General features: G+C 40.2%; 1 protein-coding gene across 6 annotated transcripts in view; it reads right to left on the reverse strand.

The window, feature by feature from the left end:
- Positions 1 to 2332: 2332 nt before the first annotated feature.
- Positions 2333 to 23455, reverse strand: part of LOC134563613 (integrator complex subunit 6-like) — a 40837-nt gene continuing 19714 nt past the window's right edge. For 2 of the 6 annotated variants that reach the window (XM_063421700.1, XM_063421699.1), the window contains 15 exons: positions 23056 to 23145; positions 22564 to 22747; positions 21616 to 21744; positions 19601 to 19764; positions 18393 to 18545; positions 16675 to 16807; positions 10772 to 10866; positions 9903 to 10013; positions 8025 to 8240; positions 7423 to 7546; positions 6726 to 6868; positions 6185 to 6416; positions 5197 to 5589; positions 3770 to 3863; positions 2333 to 3345 (listed from right to left, as the gene is read on the reverse strand). In XM_063421700.1, the coding sequence (XP_063277770.1) occupies positions 3246 to 3345; positions 3770 to 3863; positions 5197 to 5589; positions 6185 to 6416; positions 6726 to 6868; positions 7423 to 7546; positions 8025 to 8240; positions 9903 to 10013; positions 10772 to 10866; positions 16675 to 16807; positions 18393 to 18545; positions 19601 to 19764; positions 21616 to 21744; positions 22564 to 22747; positions 23056 to 23145 (2361 nt within the window). In that variant the 3' untranslated portion in view covers positions 2333 to 3245. The remainder of the gene's footprint in view (positions 3346 to 3769; positions 3864 to 5196; positions 5590 to 6184; positions 6417 to 6725; positions 6869 to 7422; positions 7547 to 8024; positions 8241 to 9902; positions 10014 to 10771; positions 10867 to 16674; positions 16808 to 18392; positions 18546 to 19600; positions 19765 to 21615; positions 21745 to 22563; positions 22748 to 23055; positions 23146 to 23455) is intronic. The other 4 variants (XM_063421702.1, XM_063421701.1, XR_010083397.1 and 1 more) reach the window with 3 other exon arrangements.

A 23455-nucleotide genomic window follows, 5' to 3' on the forward strand; every position in this document is an offset into this window, starting at 1 on the left:
GCTGGTCAAACCTGGGCCCATAATAAATGCACTGCACCCCTGAACTGGGAACAGCAGCACCCAACAGATACCTGCCATAGTGACCAGCCTCGGAGCTGCATGGCTTAGGAGGAAAATCTTTTAATGTCTAGAAGGAAAAAAAGGAAAGGTAACATGCATCGAGGCTAGAAGGAAAAAAAGGAAAGGTAACATGCATCGAGGAGGCCCCATTAAGAGAGGGTCAGAAGACAGATGCAGCAGAACTCACACAGATATCCAGACTCCAAAGCACCTCACAATCCTTCCACCCAAGGAAGGCAAGTGTTAAATTTGTTAATTCAGATTGTTAAACAGTGCTCCGTACAGGAAACACAGCTGTATTTCTTCCCTATTTCCCAACATTAAACTGTGCCACATTATTTCAACCTTACATAAACAAGGGCTCAAAAATACAAGTTTGTGCAAAGCACAAATGATTTCCAATTCCAGGATGCATCCTCTCTCCCGAGCCCTTGCTGAGGGACACCCTTGCTGTGAGTGGCTCACCTGTCACACAGGTCACAGCCCTGGTGACACAGCTCTTGCTGCTGGGCCAGTCTGTACCAGGAAAGGCAAGGCCTGACACCAGTGTGACCCTTTCTGGCTGTCCCTGAAATGCCAGCACAACTTGGGACTCTGTTCAAGGCATGTCTCACCCACATAAATCACTGGGGTCTGGCTCACAAGGAATTCTCTCCATTAGTAATCTTTTAAAACCGATTGTGGAGCATTTTCTGCTTCCTAAACGAGCTATTTCCAAGTGGAATTCAGGGCTGTGTGTGCTCTTCATCAACGGGTGCTGCTCCTTTTTTTTTCTCACCTCTGCACTGACACAACCCTTGAGGACATCTTCCTTCCCTCCTATGAAGACTCATGTCCAGTTCACTACACGGTTTCTGCTGTTTTAACACTCCAACCCAAATTCAATCTATTCAGATAAAATAATGATGAGGTAAGGGAAAATTCTCACTGCTTGCACTCGAATATTTTGTAGCTTATGAGGTGCAAGATTCCAAATGAGTCAAGTTACCAGCTCCCTGCACCTGATTTGGCAGCCAACTGCATCCCACCAAAGAGCAAATTTACACACTAACAACGTCACTAGTTAAAAGTATGGCCCCTGCTCAGACAAGCAAGGATCAAGCGTCTCTGGAATAGGTGATGAAAATTAAACAGCCGTTAACTATATGGAAGAAAGCTGTCTCCTCTTACCACCTTTCAAGAATAGCACAGTACATGCAACCTAATGCATTTAACCAGGCCATTCCACAACGAGGTATGCATAGTGTATCTGACCTTCTGTAAATAAAATCCCTTATAAGAGTCAAACATTTGGCATGAGAGGTCCATCACAGTGACAAACAGCTGCCATGTGAAAGCTGAAGGAATAAATCCCTCTTTGTATCTTTTCAAGGCATTTGTGTTTTTTTTAAATTAAGTATTTCATTTTATTCATCTGCACAGATGAATAAAAGTTACTTCTAAGAATCAGGGAGCATTTATAGTAATGCCTTCCCCTATGTCACTTCATTCATATACACTGTGCCAGAGATTTGCTGCTGCTGTATTTCATTTCCTTCTTGAATTTCATTTCCTTCTTGGATTTCACTGGTGTCATTCCAATGGTCAAACTGCATCTTCCAAGGAAACCAAGGCCACTGCTTCAGAGCGGATGGAAAACATGTCTCACAGGCTGGTTTGTACTAAAAATACCAGCAGGAACAGAAGTACAGGCTCACCACAAGAATCAGTTTCCCTGCCTGGCCAGTCCACAGGAATCCCTGGGATATTTCCCATACGAGGCCAAGAGCACAGGTCAGCATGGGCACAACTTTAACCTGTCTTTTAAAGAAAGCTGTTAGAGGATCAGAGGAGGTTATGAGCAAACAACTGAAAACACACACTCATCCCAGGAGCCACTTAACACTGGCACATTACTGGTACTGCTTTAGAGAGAAAAAAAAGAAAATTACATGCAGGTGGCTTCAGTCTTCTTTGTATGATCTATCATGTATGGAATTACCTTTGGACAAAATAGTTATGAGGAACAGAGGAGAGGATACCAGCTCAGGTAACCAAGGAACTTGGTAAACTGGAACTTATGGCCCTCAAAAATGTGCATCCCGGAGGCCGAGTTGAGTGACACCCGAGCAAGTGCTCCAGGGTACAAACAGGGTGCAGCTAACACCACAAGCTGTCTTTGAGAATGTGAAAGACCAGGTTCAGCTGGTTTTACAAAAATATCCTCAGTCTGCTGGTAACAGACAACTGGAGGAACTCAGTGCTGCCCGCTACAGACTCCTCAGATTAGCACTTCTTAAAAATTAATAAAATGGTTTATTTTATATATACATATGTTCCAAAAAATTTATACAGTTAAAATATCAAATTAGTGATCTGGTAACAATACTGTTCAAAATAATCTCTTTTGTATGAACATTAAAATACACGTTTTTAAAAGCGTTTCCTTTTAGTGCTTCCAAAGCACAGCGTGTGCCAAGGCCACCTGAAGAATCTCCGTCCTCCTCACAGGATGAAAGAGAACTGAAGTCGGGGACCTGGGAAGCCTCAGGTGCACTTTCATAATGTCTGCAGACAAAACAGAAGAGAGTCTGAGGTAGATTGTTTAGTGACCATGAGGTGGTAACAGTCACAGGGCTGTCTTTAGCTTTTATTAACACAATAGCAGTTTCTTTACTCTCAATCTACACTGAATCTCAAGTTTAAAGGCATGGCTAGCAGTTCCTGGGAACAAGACCCTTGTCTCTGTGGTGGCAACATGCAATTTTACCAGTGCAGGTGTTTCTGGGAGGGTTTTTTTGGGAACACACGGGCTCTCTCCACGATGCAGACAGTGTGTGCATTTGACAGTGCCCCATTTTAGTGCAACCTGCTGCCTACAGCACGTAAATGTCTAATGACAGCGTTCAAATGAGTAAACTCTCATCACCTGCAGGAGGGGCAGCAATGGTTATTTTCTTCCGCCTGTTGAGCAAAGAGCACCCTCCACAGGAAAAAGCCACACCTTTCATAGCAAATCCTTAAGGTTATAGCCCAGCTTCTGCCGAATCAGGCTCTGAAAGTTAAAGCTCCACTGCTTCTTCTCAGACTGTGACAGTAAAATCACTTGACTGCCGAGATGGTGAGGGCAGCAGCTACATCCTCTTCCACTCTTCTGTGGCACAGCAAACTCATTCCTGGTCCACATTCGTCTGGCCGGTACATTATTATCTACTGTTGACATGATTAACTCTGTTGGGTGGGCTGGTGAAATCTAGTTCCTCTAGTATTCTCTCTAAGTGTTGTATTAAGACCCGTTTTTTAAACCTACAGGATAGATGGAGAGAAATATAAATTTCTTCTTTCAAAAATATAGTTGAACAACTCAAGAATATTCAGCCATGACGAATCGCATTACCAGAGGCTCTCTGTTTCCAGTAGGGAAGAGCTTTCTTTATTTCTGGCATTAGAATGGCTAGAATATTTAATTTAATACATCTGCCTCTCCCCAACCCACTCATATTTTGACTTGGTCTTCAATAACAACCTGTTTTCCCTGTAATTCATATTTAATCTTTAAGTAAGGACCATTTAGTACATAAAAATGTAACGGGAGTTTGACTACTAAAACAATTATAATTTAAATATGTCAAAACAGAAAATCAAAATACTAGCACTCATAAAGTTTATTATTTACTATCATGATCTAATATTTAATTTATGAATCTAAGTAGTTTCTATCTATACAAACCTTGCTGCTTCCTTGATAGCAAATTCAATGAAATACTTCTGAATTTCCATAGGTCCTTGCACTTCCTCAAGAAGAGAAAATATTCTTTCATAATCTAAAAACAGAGATAAAAATTCAACCATGTATTAAAAATGAATGTTGCAGATGCAATTTCAGAAAAGCTCAAGAGCCAAAAAGGAAAAGTGAAGCCCACTTTCATGTATCTCTGTATGATTAAACATGTAAGGCAAGAAAAACACCTGCATTAGCTTTAAGAGCAGAACACAGGTGATAATTTAAAGCAATACTGATGATCTGGGAATTCAAATGTAGCACCAAAGATCAAGGTTCTCTTTAAAGAGCAGCAGCTAGGAACATTTATTCTCAGAAAATGCAGGCTGGGTAGAATGAAGCCTCTCATTTCCATGATCAGTTAACATGTACATGGCCATCAAACCCTCATCTGGCCTGGAACCATCGTTTCTGAAAGAAGAGGTTGCCATCAGATCTCTAGAAAGACAAATTATCAACCCTTAGTGTGAGCACAACATGACTGTCCCATTGGTACAAGGTAAATATGTCTACTGCAAAAGAATAAACTGGACATATTAAACTGGAAACAAATTTAAAACCAGCATTGTTTCACTACTTCCCATAACCAACCCCAGCATGAATAGATTTATGCTGCTGTGACCAAGAGTCTGCTCAGAGTGATGCAGTAGGCAGAGGGAGCAGAAATGGTCAGGCCTCTGAACAGATGTACATATTCAAACCACTACAACTTAGCTTTTTTCTTTGATGACTGCTTAATTCTGTAGCAAGACAGGTGACTCACACTGAAAACAATGTTTTACTCTACATCACCATTTACTATGCATGAATTTGGAATAAAATTGGACAAGCCCACTTTGCAGAATGTCACTTTTAGTCTTCAGTTCTTAGCATTTGCAGCTCTTAGCGTTTCATCACTAATTAGTCTCACAAAATTTTTAAAAAAATCACTCCACTAAAAACTGTTACTACTGCCTTTCAAGTATATTCCAAGTTGCACCCTTACAAAGGTGTGCCTTTGCCCTGCCAAGGGAGTTTTGATGGACTCAGAGCAACAAGTACCCTTTGTGCACACAGGAGCAGTGCAGCCTAAGGCAGAGCATTCAGTCTCATTAGACCACTGGTAACAAAACCAAAGCCTCTGAAAGGTGTTGGTTATAGGTTAACCTGTCTTTAAGGGCAAACAGGGTGACTTGGCACTCAACCTCCCAAGCACAAGTCTGAACTTCAACTCACCTGACCAGCATTTCCTCCTTTTTTTGCCCCTCCATTGCTCATTTATGAGCAACCAGAAATTACTCAAAATCAGAAGTTGTGCGTATGATGAAAATAGGAGAATTGTCTCTCACACCATATCTAATATATACTACTAAAATAAAGAAACTCAAATAACTTACTTCTTCCAGGCTTGCGAACCTCTTTCATCACTTTAATTTTGATGTCAGCATTGCTTCCCTCCAACATGGTAGGTGTTATTTTGAAGGAATTTGGCACAGACTCAGAAGTAGACTCCATGGCCCGCTTTTGGTCATCTCCACTCACACTGTAATTCAGAGGCCCTTGAACAAGAGCATTGGTACCAGGTTTATGATCCAACCCATCTTCACTTAAACAATTGAATTCAACAGGTACAGGGTCTAAGTCATTGGGTAACATCTCATCCTCTCCCACAGCAGCTGGAACCACAGGAGCCATTTGCACAGGTAAGCCATCAATTTGCTTCTCCATTGACTGACAATTTTCTGCTTTCTTCTCTCCATTGTCATCTTGAGCAACACTATTACTCGTATCTGCAAGTGAAAAACACGTATCTTACTGATGCATAAGTGCAGCATCAAAAGAACCAAACAGAAGTAGTTCTGTATCCTCTCTGTCTGAAGTGCTGTGTAGCAATCTGACAGTGCTGGACAACACTCCAATACTTCTACTAAACTGTGGATGTGACCAAGGGAATACTTCCCCTTTGGACTTTCACATTTCTTGTCAATATTGTGAAGTCACCATGTTCTGTATTCCTAGAGCAATGTCATGACTCCTAAGTAAACTCATGTCTTCCTTCTCTTTCCCAAACCCAGCTAATGGAGTTTTCTTCCGACTCCCTTTGCTGCAATAGGTGAGTATGAAAATTCGTACTTGTGGGAAACAAAACAACCATATTTTAACTTTCCTTCTTTGCCACAGAATACACAAAAAAACCCTAAAAGCTGATCTGAGATACTTTCTATCTCCATTTTTTTTAAATTTCAGATTTCATCAGCTGTAGCAGAGGCCTGTTTATCTAGGCCAACAAAGGAAACCCACTCTGATGTAACAGCAAAGCACAGGCGCACTGGCAGAACCTTTTCCCCTCCTCCCCAGACCCATCACCACCTGAGCTCCATATACCTTTATTTGCTGGGACACCCTTGAGGCTCAGGTAGGAGGGGGAGCCAGGAGCAGCGGGTGGCCCCTTGCCACCCACGTGGTTGGTGACGACGGGCGGTGACTGCGGCCGCCGCAGCAGGGGGGACATGCTGCGCCGCCTCTTCAGCGATGCCGGCGTGTTGGGCTCCCCGGGACGCTTGATCTTGTTCTGGGGCCCAGCCACAAACTCGTCGGCTTCATCTATCATCATGCCCTGAAAAGGAAGGAATCATTTAAGCAGCAGGACAAAACAGCAATTGTTTCACCAATCCACTGATGAGTCGAGTCCCTCTGTGTTCAGATTCAAGTGGCTTTCAGAACACTTGACAGCTCTCAGAACAGAGATACCAAATGTAACCAGAGAGAGCCCAGTGCCACTCTGTAAAACAACACAATTCCATACACATCTCTGCTTTTGCACAGGTTAGTAATATATTACAGTTGTGGGGAAGGAATTCTACTCACAAACTATTTCGAGTTGCATTAAATATGAAGGCACAGCAGGCATCAAGGCCCCTCCTACCTTCTTGTCCTGTTTAAATGGATTGCCAAATGTATGGAGTCTTTTTGGTTGATCTGGGTCAATTTCCCGAAGAGGTGAAGGCATCATTTTCAAGTATTCCTGGTAATTTCCCATCTGAGCAACAGGTACGCTATGAAGACAGTCTGCAACAGACAACACAACACAATTTAGTCTAAAAATTAAGGCAATATAAACTTCACACCTCAATTTCAAGCATTAGCTTTCAAGAACTAGAACTGATTATTTCTTGTGACTACGGAGGGTGAACTGAAGACTGCAATTGTGGAAATAAGCCTGGCAAGAGCTGAGCTTAATTGGCAGAAGAATAAAAAATAAGCAAGTTTAATTTCTATGCCAATAACTGCATCTTTAGACCACCAGCACCTCAAAAAAACAAAGACAGCTCCTCTCTGCCTTAAGCCCCCATCACTTTATAACACATGTCTACTGAACCCTAGTGAATGTAACAGCTCTCCCCTGAAACTTAAATTTCAAAGCAAGCATGACATCTTGCATGACAGAAGGCAAATATTTCCTCCTTCCCCTTCAGTGTCAAGAAAAGGACACTGTCTGACTCAGCAAGAGATGCAACAGCCACTTCTGCTCCCACATCAGAGACAAAAACCACTACCTTAAGGAAATAACAAAAACAGCTGTAATCTCTTCAAACTATTGATGAAGAACTGTGACTCCGTACCTTCATCCTGCCCCAAGATAAGCCTGTGTGTTTTCAGAAGATTGGTTCTCATTCTAGTTAGCTGGTCAAGAAGACTGCGACGAGGAATATCATATGCATTTCTGAATGCTTGTGGCTTCAAATCCTAGTTTTGTGACAAAATAAGTAACTCTGAGTTAATCCATTGGTTCTCATACGTGGAGAAATTCCACTATGAACTGTAATACCATTAACTTTTAAAAAATATTCTTAAGTAACTTTAGAGCTTCATAACTGGCTACAAGTAGCTCAGTGGCTGTCTTCAACACAAGCTTATTCGGCATTAGTGCTTTCAGATCCATTAAGAGTAAGCACACTAATTTGTGGATGAACAACAATAGCTGTCTTTTGCAGAGACCAGCACTTAAAATACAGTAATTTTCCTTTACTACCATGGGGTTTTCGAACAGTGTCCCAAAATCAAGTGCAAAATAATTGCATTTATTCTTCTCCCTCCTCATGTCTATGCTGTACTCATCACAGTTCAGTGAAGGTACTTCCTTCTACACCAAGTCCATAAAAGTTACCCATTTAAAACAGATGAGATTAACTGCTTAGTCATGCAAGATCACAGTGCTGCTTACCTTGTTTAAAAGTCCTATGTGGAATCCAGCAAATTCTTTAACATTCATTTCTGACAGTCTCAGAGGAGATTCCCCAGTGATCCCTTGCAGCAGTTGTTTAAAATCCCTACTGTGTACCAAGGAGAGGCCACTGGAGTGATTTTTCACTTTTATTCCAATTTCTTGTGGAACTTTCTTACCCACTGAACCTATTATCCGTTCCGATTCTATTTTTGTCTAAAATGGAATCACACCGTGAGTTAAAGAATCAGCAGGCATTGCACATTCCCAGTACAAAACACACAGTACATTAGCAGAATAAAACTACAGATTTAGTTCCCTACTACCTACCCAGGGATATACTGGATTACATAGATTAGATCTGAAGCATAAAGAAATCCTAATGTGCTAGCATATGGAAAAATATTTAGTCAGTGTATCTAAATTTATATGCCAGTAGGAGGTCTGTGAATATCCCTGATTTTGCTGCAACTCTGTGACTCTCTTCTGTCCCTGAAGAACCATTTTTAAAGGGAACGAAAAAACAAAATGGAAGGTAGGATGCCTTAGGTTACAGTAAAGTTGCATCTAAAACAACAGTATTATTCAGATATAATAATATAATTTCAGTTTGTTTTGAAGCAACCTATGAACTAAGGTTTGCCCTGTATGTTTGGAACAATATAAGGGAGAAAAATTGCAAAAGAAATCTGTTTTATGAACACATTTCTAAAAACACATCACTTCTCCAATTAGCACAGATTTCTAATTACATCTAAAGAGAATTTTACTGTATCAAGCTCTAACTGTATTCAGTTACTAGCAATTCCTCCAAAGGAAAACAAAAAAACCACCCAACCAACCAAAACCCCAAAACCCACTCTGACTCCAAGCCACTTCCCCCAGATCTCCTCCTCTGCAGAGCTTGCTTCATTATCTGTGGGAAACTGAATTTAAGGACAGCAGAACACAGCAGAATTCTGGAATTGCCTGTGCCTATACAGGAACTTATAATGCATTCCACACATTCAAACTGTTCCATGTGCTGACAACGTCTGTGAGAGCCACAGCAGCCATCTCGAGTCATTCCAACTCCACAGTGCAGATAAAGCATACAAATTTGCATATCATTAGATTACCAAAATACCACAGGAAGTTTTATGTCTAGTAGGTGCTCAGTCACTCAGAGGCTCTGGGACGTATTTTGTGCATTCTTTAAGGCAGAGATTTTTTCTTTGTAATTTTAAAGGCTGCACTGCTTCCCCACTGCCTTCTAGATATTGAACAGCTGTTTTAAGAATCCCTCATGCTAAGGAAGAAGAACTTCCAGGCCCTTACACCTGGAATGGCAGTCTTGGCAAAGACAAAAAGATACGTAGGACTATTTCCCACCAGGTCACACTTAACAGATAGAAAGACTTTGACCTGAAGGAAACAGGAAGCTCAGATATAAAGCTTGAACTGTGATTTTACTCCCCATGGACAAGAATACACTTTTTTTTTTTTTTTTTTTTGAAAATGCACATTGCCAAGGGACACATGTAAATAAACATGAGGCTGAGAGCAAGCCTCTGACTTCAGCTGTTAAGAACAATGGCAAGAGCAGCCATAAATCCAATTAGTGATTATTTTTGGAGTTTAAAGTCTAGCAGAGATTTAAAGTATAGCTGAAGAGATTTCATTTGCATTCCTCTCCACCACTTACAGAAGGCACAATCACTGGCTACAGAACCATACTGGATTCATCCATATTTGCAGTGGAAATGTTCACCAGTCTTCAATTATAATATATGCTGCACACCCATATGAACTCCCACAGGGAATAACTGCTTTATAATGAGATTACCACAAACTAAATAATCAACGCACTTCTAATTGCAAAGGTTTCATCAATACTACCTGTTGGCTGAGTTTTTTAAGGTAAGAGATAACACTGTAACTAAGTCCACAATCTAAATTATCTGATATCAGATTTGGAGCTCCCATCATCCTTAGGGCTTTCTTTAATGGCTATAAGGAAAACAAAATACACAATAGTAAGAGAATAAGTATTTAAAAAAGAAATTTATAAGCTCAATTATAGGAAGCTAAGGCACATAGATTAGTGCTCTAGCTTTTCCACTTTTGGCCACTAAAATTCAAGTCTATTCAGAGAACATGTGACATGAGTTTGGTGTCTAACTAGCTCACAATGGACATTATGCCACATCACCAAGACAGCACACAGCGTGGTGCCACTGGCAATTTCCACTCAAGGGCTCAGGTCCAGAATAGCCGGGATGATGCAAGTCCATATTGAGGTGCATTGTCCAAGCTACATGTAAAAGGTGACACAGTGCCTCCCTCCACCCTTTATTTGGCCCAGTCAATATCACCTTCCCAAGTTCTAGCATTTCATTCATACTAACAAACAACCTAATCTGCATTTCCTTATCCAGTTACAAAAATAATGCCAAATGTGGCTTCTCTGAATGTTCTGAAGTACTTTTGATCGAAATTAATTTAATATTTAATGATCAGAAAACACAGTTATTAAACACAATATCTTAACATTCCTACTCCTACTCCTCAGTATTTCTACAAAATTTTTTAATTCTTAAAAAATGCTTGCTCTTATCTACATACCTCTGAAAGGCAGAATGCTAACTACCTAAAATGCCATCATAATTATGTAAAAAAAAAAAATTACTAGGAAGAGGTATGATGCAAAGGACTCTGGTCACACCAGCCATTATACCCCAGAGGATGAGATGAGAAGAGGAACATACCAGTAAGTAGTAAGGAGGCATTGTTTTTAAGTAGTTGTCAAAAGCCTGTCGCCACTTCAGATTTGGCTTAAGTTTGTGAACCTTAAACAAGTCATCTGCAACAAGGAAAACAACAAAAGAAGGTGTCATTTATACAGTCCCAGACCTTTAGCTTTGTCCAAGTGCCAGCTTTCCCCCTTTTTCTCCCCACACCCTTATCCCGATGGGGCTTCCCCCCAAAAACTGCTCTTAACCTGAGGTGTGAAGGATTGGGAATTCCCAGTCCTAGCTGCAATCCAGAGCAAGTCCCCATTACAGGCAAACTTACAAGGTACACCAGACTTAAAACACTGCACACAACTACCAGCAGCATGGAAGGTGCAACAGATCCACCTGTAAAGAGTTTCACCTCCCTTGCCTCTCTCTTGTACATCAGGGAGTCCCTGTATCTGATTGAATCAAGCAACACGAATTTGTGCAATTTCCATTTTCAAACCAGTTTTCTTCTGTTCAACCTGTATGATGAATTCTGGTCTCCAGGAAAAATATTCTTTAGCATCAAAGGGAAAGAATAAAAAAAGACCAATCAGGAAATCCCTCTGGTCAGCTTTGCTAGACTTGCTGCCAACAGCAGCAGCTGCACCCAGCAGACAAGAGGTTACCTCCAGCCACAACACCTGCCTCATGCCACGGCACCAAAGTCTCCCACAGGTATAGACAAGAGACTGAAATCAGCTACAAAAATCGCTGTCCTTTAAGAGAGGGGCAACCTGACATTTCTTTTCTTTGGGTACTGTTTTAGAAGCACTTTGCTCACTCCAGGTGTGCATCTGGCCATTTAGGAATGGCTGAGGTGAAGTGTGGGCCTATTTGCTGTGCACACTATGAACTGTGACTGTGGTCTCTACACCAAACACAGCATCCTGCAATTTACAATTTGCAATTATGAATTACCCCCTGAAATAAAGGTTCTTCTTAGTAGGATTGTAGCATGCTGGCAAGTGAGGCTAATGGAAGGATATGCAGGTCTAGAGAAAGGGGTGTCAAAAAATTAGCTGGGGAGAGCTGCAGGAGACAGGTATGCACAGAAGGGGGTGTGCAAAAGACAAATGCAGCAGGGAAATTGTTTTCTTCACATTTTGTTTTCAGAAAGGTATGTTTGGAAAAGAAAATTTGACTTGCATAGTACTCTGCAAATATTGAACAGATGTTATGATACTACTTCCCAAGTTCTCATAGACAAAACACACTCAATTACAGGTATTTTCCAATCTAAATGAATTCTGGATTACATACAAAAAACGTACTACAGATGCTACTTCTTCTCTTTCCTGGCCTGAAGAAAATGGGCTGGAGTTGGAGAGGACAAATCAAAATTCCATTTAAAATCTCAGTATACTTCAAGCTTAGCACTATTATCCAAAAGAACCTGGGATGATATCCTGACATATGGCAAATATAAAATAACATCCATTCTTATCTCACAGACCTATTACCTTTTTGCAGCAAAATGCAAGTTAAACCACACCTCTCTCAAAATTCAACATTAATAAAAAAACCCCAAACGTTAAAAAGCAAGATGTTCAGTATTATCGTATGGCCTAATATTTTACAGTCTATGAGCTGGTTGAGTACAGCTTGAACCTTAAACCCCTCATCAGCACTTGATTAATCTCTCACTTACTGCACTGTGAGGTTGTAACAGTAAGAGCACGGAACTGTGACAAGGCACAGCCACTCCTCAGCTCAGCCAGCTGGGGTCCCAATCCACAGCACAGTTCTACTCCCACACATCAAATGCAAAAGCACCTCCCTGATCTCTGCTATCCTAGAAAAAAAAAAATCTTAAACCTATGCAGAGCTTCAGCTTGTTAAAATCAGAGTCTCCCCACAGCACAAACTCATTGCAGGAACTGCCACCCTCTCTCAAGGGTGATAAACACAGCCACAAGTTTCAAAAAGAACTTCACCATCAGCATCTTACCTGCCTCTACCCTTGAGAGTTTGACACACACACTGTCTGCAGATTGCAACACAGGCACTTGAAAGGCACTTTCTCTCCTGTGGTCTGGGCTGCACATGATGATTTATACAAATTAGCTAACTAACAGTAATCCAGTTAACTATGTCTTTCACAGATTAAACTCTGAACTTTTGCAGATAAAAATCAAAAAGTATTGAAAAAAATCCTTACCTAATTTAGTTTTACTTCTACCTAATTATTTTCAGATACTCATTTCTGTATAGTCCACTTAATGCAGAATTCTTTTTACTTCTGAACTCGGAGGGAGTTAAAAGCACTGTATAATTAGGAACATGGTATTAAAAACATTAAGAACGGGCTACAAGCTGCAACAATTCAAGGAATCAGGTAAAACCACACAGACCAGTTAAGAAAACGGTATTGCAAAATGTTTATCCACTTCAGATTAATGTATGGAACAACCAAATTGTGACAAACAGGAAACCAATACACACTCTTAACACTCAGTACTATAGAAGGGGGCTGAATGCACCTTTTAAGTACAGTGAACAGCTAAAAAAAAAGCATGAGAGAGAAGAGAGTCAGTAGGTAATTTAAGAAGTTCAGCTGGAGCCTAAATTACAACAGTTCATCACCAACTGTAACCCAAAGAAAAAACTTCTTCTTTTTAAATCACCACTCCCATTAAATTCCACCTGAGGAAGTACACCACCATTCACTCTTGATTCCTGTAATTCCCCCAATTATACACCAATAGAGACACTCCCCTATTCTAGGTAGTATATTCATGATTTTATGTTCACAGAGAACAGCATCCTTCCCTGCTATCTAGCCAGAAAAAGGCACTGCAATGGAAAACAGCATTCACCGTTACCTAAGAAACGTATTGTGTCACCATTTCCCCATTGATACAAAATGTATCAAACTGTATTTGGCTGTTCCTCCCAGAACTACAGCATGCTGCCTTCACACTGGTGAGAACCCAACCCTTATTTTCCAAAATGTGAAATCATTTCTTGCATGTTCTCTCATAGAGCCTGTAAAAGCATCAAAAGAAACACGCCGCAGTCCTTCACAAGCAGACATTTCCTAAAGGCTCATCCTGTTGCCTATTTAGACCCACAGAACAAGTGTATTTAACCACCTTCTCGAGGCATTTCCTGCATGGCTGTTTCACTGCTGCTTCTGCTGACACTCCCAATGAACAGTCACTCCCCTACTGTCCAGCAGTGCTTGCCCTACCACCCATGCAGCTAAAAGGAGCCAAGGAAACATCTTAGGCAAGGCAGCAACTTTAAGTATACCTCATCTTTACTTAGCTCTCCCTAAAACCTCTCCTTCAACTTCTGCTTCATGAAGTTGGCTGTACAAATGTTTTTAAACAGAACAGCACCTGAAGTACAACAGCTTTGCAACAATCCTTCAAGAGGAAATTTCTATTATCTGTGGGCCAACCATTCAGCATTGAAGCACGTCAGCATCTGCCTGCGAAAAGCTCTGCCTTCAGCAGCCTCCCACTGAACAGAAAGAACTGCACCCCACCTCCTCAGTTCTGAGAGCAAACCACCACCAAGCTAGTCAGGACTTCTCTGTAGCTTTCTGAACGCAAACTGGAGCTGCTCACCCCATATTATCCATCACTGCTGGAAATGGACTAGAGACTGTTTTTGTCAGACAACCAAACACAGTGCATGAGTCCATTAACACACGGACTGTGTGGCTTCACTGTTTTATCAAGTCCTATTAATCGGCTCCTTTCCCTTACAAAGCTTCTGAATGCCGACTGTGAAAGTTAGAAGCCGGGGGAAGCTAAAGAATTCCCAAACCCACTCTTGCAGAAACCAAGACATAAAAGCACCAAAGCCATAGGATGTGGTACAATTTACCTCCTTCAGCCATGGACCATTACAATTTGTTTCAGTTTGCTTGAGTATCATCTGCAAACTGCCTCAGGGCTGTCTTACACAGTTTTTCAAAAAGAGAATTAAAAGTTTGCCTGCTCAGGAATGCAGGAGGAAACAAAAATGTAAGCAAAAAAATCCTTAGGCATCTCACTATCTGTTTATAAGGTTGAACACATTTGATAATACAGTACAAATACACAGTTGTAGAGTGGTTTTGTCTTTGAAAGTCACCAGAAGGAACAGAGGCAGATTATCCATGGCACTGTCCCAACCAGTCCTTCAACACAATATTCAAACAGGCGGGCAGGATCCACTGGAACCACACTGATGCACCAGTATGGGAGGTAGTAGCTGAATGGAGCAGACTTCTAGTCTTGGGAGTTCTCACATCCTTTTACATCTGGGTGAGAGTAATGAAAAATTTGGTTTACACACTCAAATCAGCCCTCTGCTGAACCACCACTATCCACTACTAGCGTGTATGAAGGGAGACACAGGAGGAGTCTTCCTACCTACCTACAGAGCCAAATGCAGAGTCAGTATTGCTAAAAACATCTACAAATAATTTACCAGGTATGCTGCTTATCATCTCTCTTATTTTCTATACTGCTAAATAGAAAAGAGCTCAGATCTACTTTTGTGTTGAAGGTATAGTCCACAGAAATTAATTCTAACATGCTTTAAGAGACCAAGGATAAACAAAGTCCTGGAAGGAGATCTGAAGGTAACACTGTGTGTGTGTTTGTGTGAACAATATGGAATGCATGAGATTCATGCCCTCAAGAAAATATCCGCTTTACAACCCAGGCAATGTGGAAACTCTGCATTTTCTTTCAGAAATATAAGAAATGGATTACCAGGTGAGTAAACTGCAGAATAGCACTATACACACTGAAAAGTGCCTTTCCTCAAAGAGAAGGAAGAGCTTTACACCCCTGTAAAAAAAAAGGCAGGGGGAAGACAAGAGCTGCCAGGGAAGACACAGCAGAACTGTAAACATCAACATCAAAATGAACAGGGAAGTTAATTTAGGATCAGTGATGGCTTTTCAGCTAGTGGATTTGCTGCAGTATTTCAGGAACCACGAAGTCACTGAAACACCCATCCTCCTTGCACACTTTGGGACAATTATCAGGCTACATAGATTACTACAAAAGACACATTATCAGCAAGCACAAGTTTCTTCTGTTTTGGTTATGGCCCAGGATTATGAAAAAGTATTCCTGAATTGTGTTCTGATCTTTTTTTCCTAGAAATGAATAGGAAAATCCTGTGTAAGACAGTAAGACTCAGTTCTCTTGGTCACTTGTCTTCTGTACCACTGAACACACCCACAAAATCTAGAACAAAAAAGCCTTACAGCATCTGCAACTGAAAGGGTTAGTGGGCACCCTGGAAACTCCTCTCTGCCATTACCTTTATGCCAGATCCCTACCAACCACAATTACTGTGGCAGTTATTCACACAGCACCTTTTCTTATCATCTTTCCTTAGAAAATAATTTCATTGTGGGAGTAAAAAAAAAAAAACAAAAAAAACACCAAAACCTGGGCCTTTGGGCAGGAAAGAAATGCAGAATGTTTCACTGCCCAATTCCTTCTTATGCTCTAAACTGCATCAGGGAATTCCCTCTTCCCAACACCCGTGACAAACACAGCATCTCATCTTCCAGTAAAAAATAAGCTGCTACAAGAGCAACTGCAAAACCTGGATACACCACACCCTAAATGAGGGAAAAGAATGGAGGTTGAAGCTTACTCCAGGTTAAGGAAGAGGCTACGTGTCTAGGAGGTGAACAGCATCAAACATGCACTGGAAGCAGGTAGCTCTCCTCCTCTGCTGGAGAGAAAAAAAGGGAGAGGGGGTATGAAAATCCTCTCCTCCCAAAGTACGTTAAAAGAGTTTGCAACATTCTCTACTCTCTGATCTCCATTATTTTATAATGTTTCAAACTAAGGCAGAACACCAACCATTATTGTTTTGCTTTTACTGTGGGGCAGCTGCACCTGGCAGTCCAATGCAGACGTGTTACCTACCTAACAATGGAAGTAAAACAGGGTAGTTGTAAGGCATCACAAAGAGGTTTACACAGGTTAAAGTAGTGCTTGCTTTTAAATACCCAAACGGGTGGCCAAGTTCGCTGTATTTTCCACTGCTACTCACAAATACCTGACAAAGAATAAGAGAGATCACTGTATTAGAATGAAGAACATTAAGCATGAGGCATTTAAAAATTCAAATCAATCTGAATCCAACTGCATTAAGACAGTAGATTATCAAGCACAGACAAATCTGAGCGTACCAGGGTGAGTATGGACTTACATTCCCCAGTCACAAAACTAGGACATGCCACATTTAGTGTACACCCAGTAAGTATGGAAATGCTCTTCACAGAGTAATCTTTACTGCTTTAGTGAAACTACTGCGCAGTGATGCCCCAAAGTGTTTTTGAAATTACTTAAAATAGGTTATGGGACATCTGTTGAAGGAACGTTAAAATAAACCAGCTATTTGAAATCAGTCTTCTGACTCAAAAATAGCACAACTAATATTTATAACACTGATTAAAAGAAATGTAAATGTTTTTAAGCATAGAAATGAAACAAAACAACCAACCATCCAAGAAACATCTTGATTATGCCCAGTGCCAACATTCTTAAAATTGACACTACTTTTTAAGTGCATATATATATGAAGGTCTTAACCCTGAAAAGAAATACACGTAAACAATATTTCAACACAATAAAAATGGCAGATGTTCTTGACTGAGGCAAGCAAAATAACCCACATCTAAGTCAAATATAGTTTTCCTAGGAAAAAATAAACCTTGCAGCAAATAGCAAGTGGTTTTCCTCTGTTTTTTCAGGGCATAAGGAACTGGGTTTGTTACATGGTTTCTATGACAATGAGCCTATTTCTCTGATTTGTAAGGGTCTGATGTGTAGCTGGGAGAAGAAAAGCAGTTTTTTGAAAAACAGCAGAGTAATTTAGTAACTCATGCAAATAATGTGCCAGTGAATGTTTAAAGGACATTTTTGAAATTAAGGGTTTTTTTAAAGTAACTTTTATACTTCTTCTGAATATGCATGTCATATTTTCAACTAGGTTGTAGTATTTATTAGGGATACAAAAATAGAGACACCTCCAAATTCACCATTCCAGCTGTAGTATCATACTAAGCATACTCCTGGTGTACACATGAAGCTAATATTTAAAAGAACACCACCAAGAAGGGAGCCTGATTTCACAGAGGACACAGAAACTTATAAAAAATTACAAAAGGAGCATGTGACAAAGGATTTCAACAACAAAACTTTGAACTCTTCAAGGCCAATCTAGCCAACAGGATCAGCAGCTTCCATTCGATTCCCATTTGCAGCTTCAACCACCAAGTGAAAATAATTTGCAGCTGTTCATTAGGTAACATGATGGAAACCAGTGCTGGGTTTTCCCTTTAAGCAAATGGAAGCCCACAGAGAATTTCAATTTAGCCAGAAATGGAACCTGGGGGGCATATTTCTTAGCAAAATGAGATGGACCTAGAAAGAGAATTAAATGAGATTACAAAGCCTGTGGAGGGAAGACTCAGTTCTAACTTCTGATAATTCTCTTAGAAAGGAGGTAAGTGAAACCTTGACATGTTTCTTCTCATCTGCTGCAGAGTTTAAACCAGACCCCAATTCTCCAGGCTTGCCAAGACTGAAGCACCTCAGATTACCCATTACATTTCTAGAATCAAATAAAGGGCAAGTACCTGCCAGCAGGTATGGGGGGACTTTCGTTCCAAGATGTACTGGGTGAGGGGTGAAGGCTCAAGCTCATACTTGTCAAAAGGAAGCTTGTCTATGACCATGGGCTCGCAATCCACACAGGAGAACCTCACCACAGGGTGAGCTGTGCGTGGAGGCTGAAAGGGAGAAAAAAGGGTATCGGTTTTCACATATTTATGGTAAACAAATTCTCTTAAAAACATCCATTTGCAGGTATTTCATCATCCTGAGTCTTAAAACACTCTGTTTCCACAATATACCTTCGAAGAGAATAGGACACAAGCTCCCATGACAGAATATACATTAACTATTTCTCAAGCTGAAAAAAAAATACTCACACACTGATACATTCTTCCAACTAAGAGAAAAACATGGTTAATATGACACTATTTATATTTAAAAGCCTTCATGTCACTCAAGCTGCAACAACACAGACAGGTTTAAAGGAAACGTCAACTCTTCTTCTCAGCTTGAAGTTCACAGAAAACCAGATATAAGACAGCACTCAATCACAAAGAATCTCTCAAAGAATTCTCTACAAATCTCTTTTTTTTTTTTCCTCTTTAATCAGGAGGTGGGAGCAAGGTGTACCTTGTGCACTTGCCAAGTGCAGGAACATAACACACCTAACAAAAGACACATTTAGAAAGGCTAATAAGGCATGCCTTACATGCCTCAAGTATGATCATTCCAGTAAGGAAAGGAGAAATTAACAGTTTTCTCCTCATTTTCTGTAGCGAGTTCTCTTCTGTTTCAGTTTTAATTCTTCCTGCTAGAAGAGTCCACACATGAAATAATATTAAGGGAAAAAAACCATGGTTGATCTTCTTTCAATAACAAATATGCTTTTTTCCATGTAAATGAATTTTATAAAGCTTTGATTAAAATTTAATAGGCTCACTATGATTTGTGGCATGTGAAGTAACTCACAGTTCAATTTTATAACCTTTAAAAACCATTCAGCAAATTAACTAACCACATACATGGAAGTGAACTTTCTGGATACAAGAAAGGTACAGGTTACAGTATCCACATTAGAGTATACCACTCTGTTAAAAAGCAGTTTTAACCTTTTAAAGCAAAGTCACATCTTATTAAAAGACAGGAAGTAAAAACTACTCTATCCATTATCTCTTTTCAGTCTGTTCAACTACTAGTGTAGAACCCTTTCTTCAGTTCTTGTTTTACTTACCAGTGTTGGTGAGTTCTGATCAGGCCAAAAAGATTCTGGGATTGGCCAATGCCCCACAGGAACACCCGTTTTAGGGTTAGGCCGTACATAAATGAGTTTATGACAACTATGCCACGGCTGAGAAGCAAATGAATTGATGGGCCTGGATGAATCAACAAGTCCATCTAAAATTTAAACAAAGCAAAATAACAAACAAAAAGAAAATGAAAAGCTACATGCATGCATTTGTCTGCTAGCAAGATTTCTGTATTAGCAGCCAGTAAGACATTTTGTTACTCTTGTTCCAAAGACATACAGATCTTTACATCAGAGGCCGAAATAACCTAAGTGTCCAGGTGTTTCACGGAATCATCTGAGAAACAATTACAGTACTTGCCCTGATCTCCCTTCTGCTCCTGTGGCATGGCCATTACACAGCTGATTGCAGCAAGGCATACTCACGTTATTATGGAAAATGTATTTGCTTAAGCTCAGTGTCTGACACTGGCAGCTCCCACAGGCAGCACCAAGCTACTGCTGCTGGTTCTGCTGTACCTGGAAAGGCTGAGAATTGGCATTTTCATTTTTACATGGGCTGCAACGCTACTAGTCGAAATTTAAAGAGGAGCAAAGTTTCTTGGAGAAGTTGGATCCATCTTGCAGGAGGCAGGGAGGCAGCTTTTGCCACATTTTTAATTACAACAATCCACAGGTTACTTAACCCCACAGTCTGCTGCAAAGGCCAGTGCTCTGCCAGCCCACTGCAGTGCACCAGCACAGACACCCCTGCAGGCCAAGGACAAAGAACTTTGTAGCACTACAGATGTAACCAGTACTTTTCAAAGTCTGCTCTTCAAAGCAAACAGCACAGCAGAGACCACCCACTTAACCTATCTTCCTTGTTTTAAAAAGATTTTACATTATTAGTTTTCCTTGCTTTACAGAATTGGCCAGTAGTACTGTGGAAACCACAGCTCAGTGACATATCAGTTTGGTTCTTCTGCATTATAAAAACAGTGATTTTTACAGCTTGGGTAAATCCTACAGTACTTCTCTCTAGTTTAGGACCTTCTAAATTCCTGTAGACATGGAAAGTCTTGACAATTTTATACATTCATAGCCACAGTCCATCACCATTCAAATGTGAAAAAAATGAAGAGGAAAACAAAAAAAACAACACCAAATTTCATCAGTTGTTCTGCCACATAGGAGAGAGCATTTGGGCCACCAGAGACGTGGGAATTTGCTGCTGTGCTGTCCCAGCACAGTATTATAGCAAAGCCTTCTTCAAAAATGCAAGAGGAGAAAACAAACATAGAAAAAGCTGATTCCAGAATGAAAGCAGGAATAAAGCTGGCCTTGCTAGAATGTTCAAATGATCCTAAAAGCCATTATGTTTGCTGATATTCCAGGATCCTAACTTCCTAAACTAGAATTGGTCAGCCCTTTCCTCTTGCTTCAAGCCATGAACTTCAGCAAATCTGAAGAACTGCTTCACATTTGTAGTGCACCTTCCTCCTCTGCACTCGACTCAAAGTAACAAGAGCAAAGTAACTCCTTGTTCTTTGCAGCTTTTCATCACACCTGAGAACATTTACCTGAAACTCACTGTTCTGTGATCAACTAGCAGAATGAAAATGTACAGAAAATTAAGCATTGAGATTGCTTTAGAGGAGTTTAAGTGTTTAAAAACACTACTGCTAGATTTAATTATTTTAAGTACAGTCTTGACAACACTGTAATTCAAACTTAAATGCTTCCTGCAAACATTCACTTTCCTCAGCCACCCAAAAAGAGGTAAAAGGAGTGACAGAGAGCCAGCCAGCAGTAGATGATCCATACAAGCATGTGCAGACATATGGCATCATTTAACTTAGCAAGGATCAAACTAACACTTGTAAAAGATGCATCCTGTACACTACAGGGAAAAGCTGGCAGGAAGGACATGGAACACACTTAAGGATATCTACGTAAAACAGAACATTTTGTCTTAAACATTAGGAGCAGGAAAAAAAAAAAACCAACAACCACTCTACCTTCTCCAATAGGAGCTGGGTCTGGTCCTGACTTCTCAAAGTTAATAACAACTCCACTTTGGACTTTTTGAACTAAAGATTCTAAACATTGATTCAACATTCTTTGTGTCCGAACGCAGTATGAACGACCTGTGCAAAACAGAAATTACGTGGGGAAACAGAAGAGTAAATTTTGAGTAAGGCTTACTTAAGGAAGATGTTTTATTACCTAAGTTACACTGCCAAGGTTTGCAATTTCATCCAAAAGAACAGCACCAAACTCTGTACAAGTTCATGTAAAAGGCACAGGACTTTGCAAATGCAATACAGCCAACAAAAATAACCAAAGCCCCACAACCTGCTAAGATTGTTACTGAAGAGAGGCCATTAAGGCTTCATCAGGCTCGACCAAGGCAAAGTTTATAGAGGCCCTTAGGAAGGCCTGATTTCACCAAGACTATGTAATCTATCTGCTCGTGTCTACCCAAACCTTCTCCTCCTACACAACAATTTCTCCAAGCTCCAATTAAATAAAAGAACTGTAATCAACATATCAAGCAAGAGGCTCCAGAATTATTTTTTTAAAGATTAAATTTAGTTTATCAGCCCTGCAGAAGAATTAACATCTCACTAATATCAGTCCTGCTCAATTCAACACTTATACTAAAAAAAAAATTTAACCACCCTCCCCCCAGACAAGAAAAGCCAGCCTCCAGAATAACCAAATAAGTATTCCAAAAACTCCTAACGCATTTAGAAAATGCTCTCACATTTAGATCTGAAACAGGAATATTGCTTTATTTTAAAGTTGTCCTGTGCTACTGGAATCCAAGAAAGCACTACATGGAATCACATGGATACAGAGTAATTCAAACAGAGAAAACAGGAAGAAGTGAAGGTGAATTAAAGGAAAAAAATATTTCAAGGAAAATGCCAAATGGAAAGCAAAGCAAAAAAGCATCCATTTACCTCCTGTAACCTCACACATCTGTGTGATAGCAGATTCATCAGTAGGCACACTCCCAAGCTGCTCTGGTTCAGCAGATGCAGCTCCTGGCAAACGAAGTACCAGAGCAAACAGCCTTTGATCCCAACGGAATGGTTCTTTGGTTAGTTCACTTCCAGGCAAAGGAGAATTCAACGGAAGATGAAGCTGGTAAAAAAAGATTTTAAAACATTTTCCAGTATTTGACAAAGAGCTAAAAACATCATATCCAAATTCATTCATTTATCTGTAAAAGACCCTGTTTCTCTCCAACCCACTAATTTATCTGAAGTTCTCATCTCAAAACCCTTACACACTATGAATTTAGGGGCTGGGCAATGACAGGATAGCTGGTTTCTATTCTCTATAAAACAGGTCAACAATGAAGGAGTACCAGGAAAAAAACTATTAATATTCATCTCAGTATAGCACCAACTTGCACAATTATAATCTAAAATAACTTAATTCAAGTTTACCTCCTCTTGGACTCCAGCTGTATTTGTCAGTTTGTTTCCATCTGTGATGGTAATCAAAATAGATGGCTCCAAAAAGAACGGATTCCTTCCCTATGGACAAAAGCACAAGAATGCTAAGAGCAACCTTACCACACAGGTTTAGAGGCTTGCACTTTTGTCATTATAAAATAAACAGTGAGATAAGCAATCTTTCAAAATAATCCTGTAATTTTTTAAATAGGTGCGGAACCGCACAAGATGGGCTACTCCTGTGTGTCTACAGTTGGGGCATTTATACTCTGCTTCTTTGTACTTCAGTAAGAAAAAAAATACCAGCATTTTCCAGGGCCTTTTCAGTAACTGTAGTAAGAAAAAAAAAAGTTCCCAGTTCAAGCTCTTACACAGAGCTATCCAACATTAA

This window comes from Prinia subflava, chromosome Z (assembly GCF_021018805.1).
Source record: "Prinia subflava isolate CZ2003 ecotype Zambia chromosome Z, Cam_Psub_1.2, whole genome shotgun sequence".
Taxonomy (NCBI): Eukaryota; Metazoa; Chordata; class Aves; order Passeriformes; family Cisticolidae; genus Prinia; species Prinia subflava.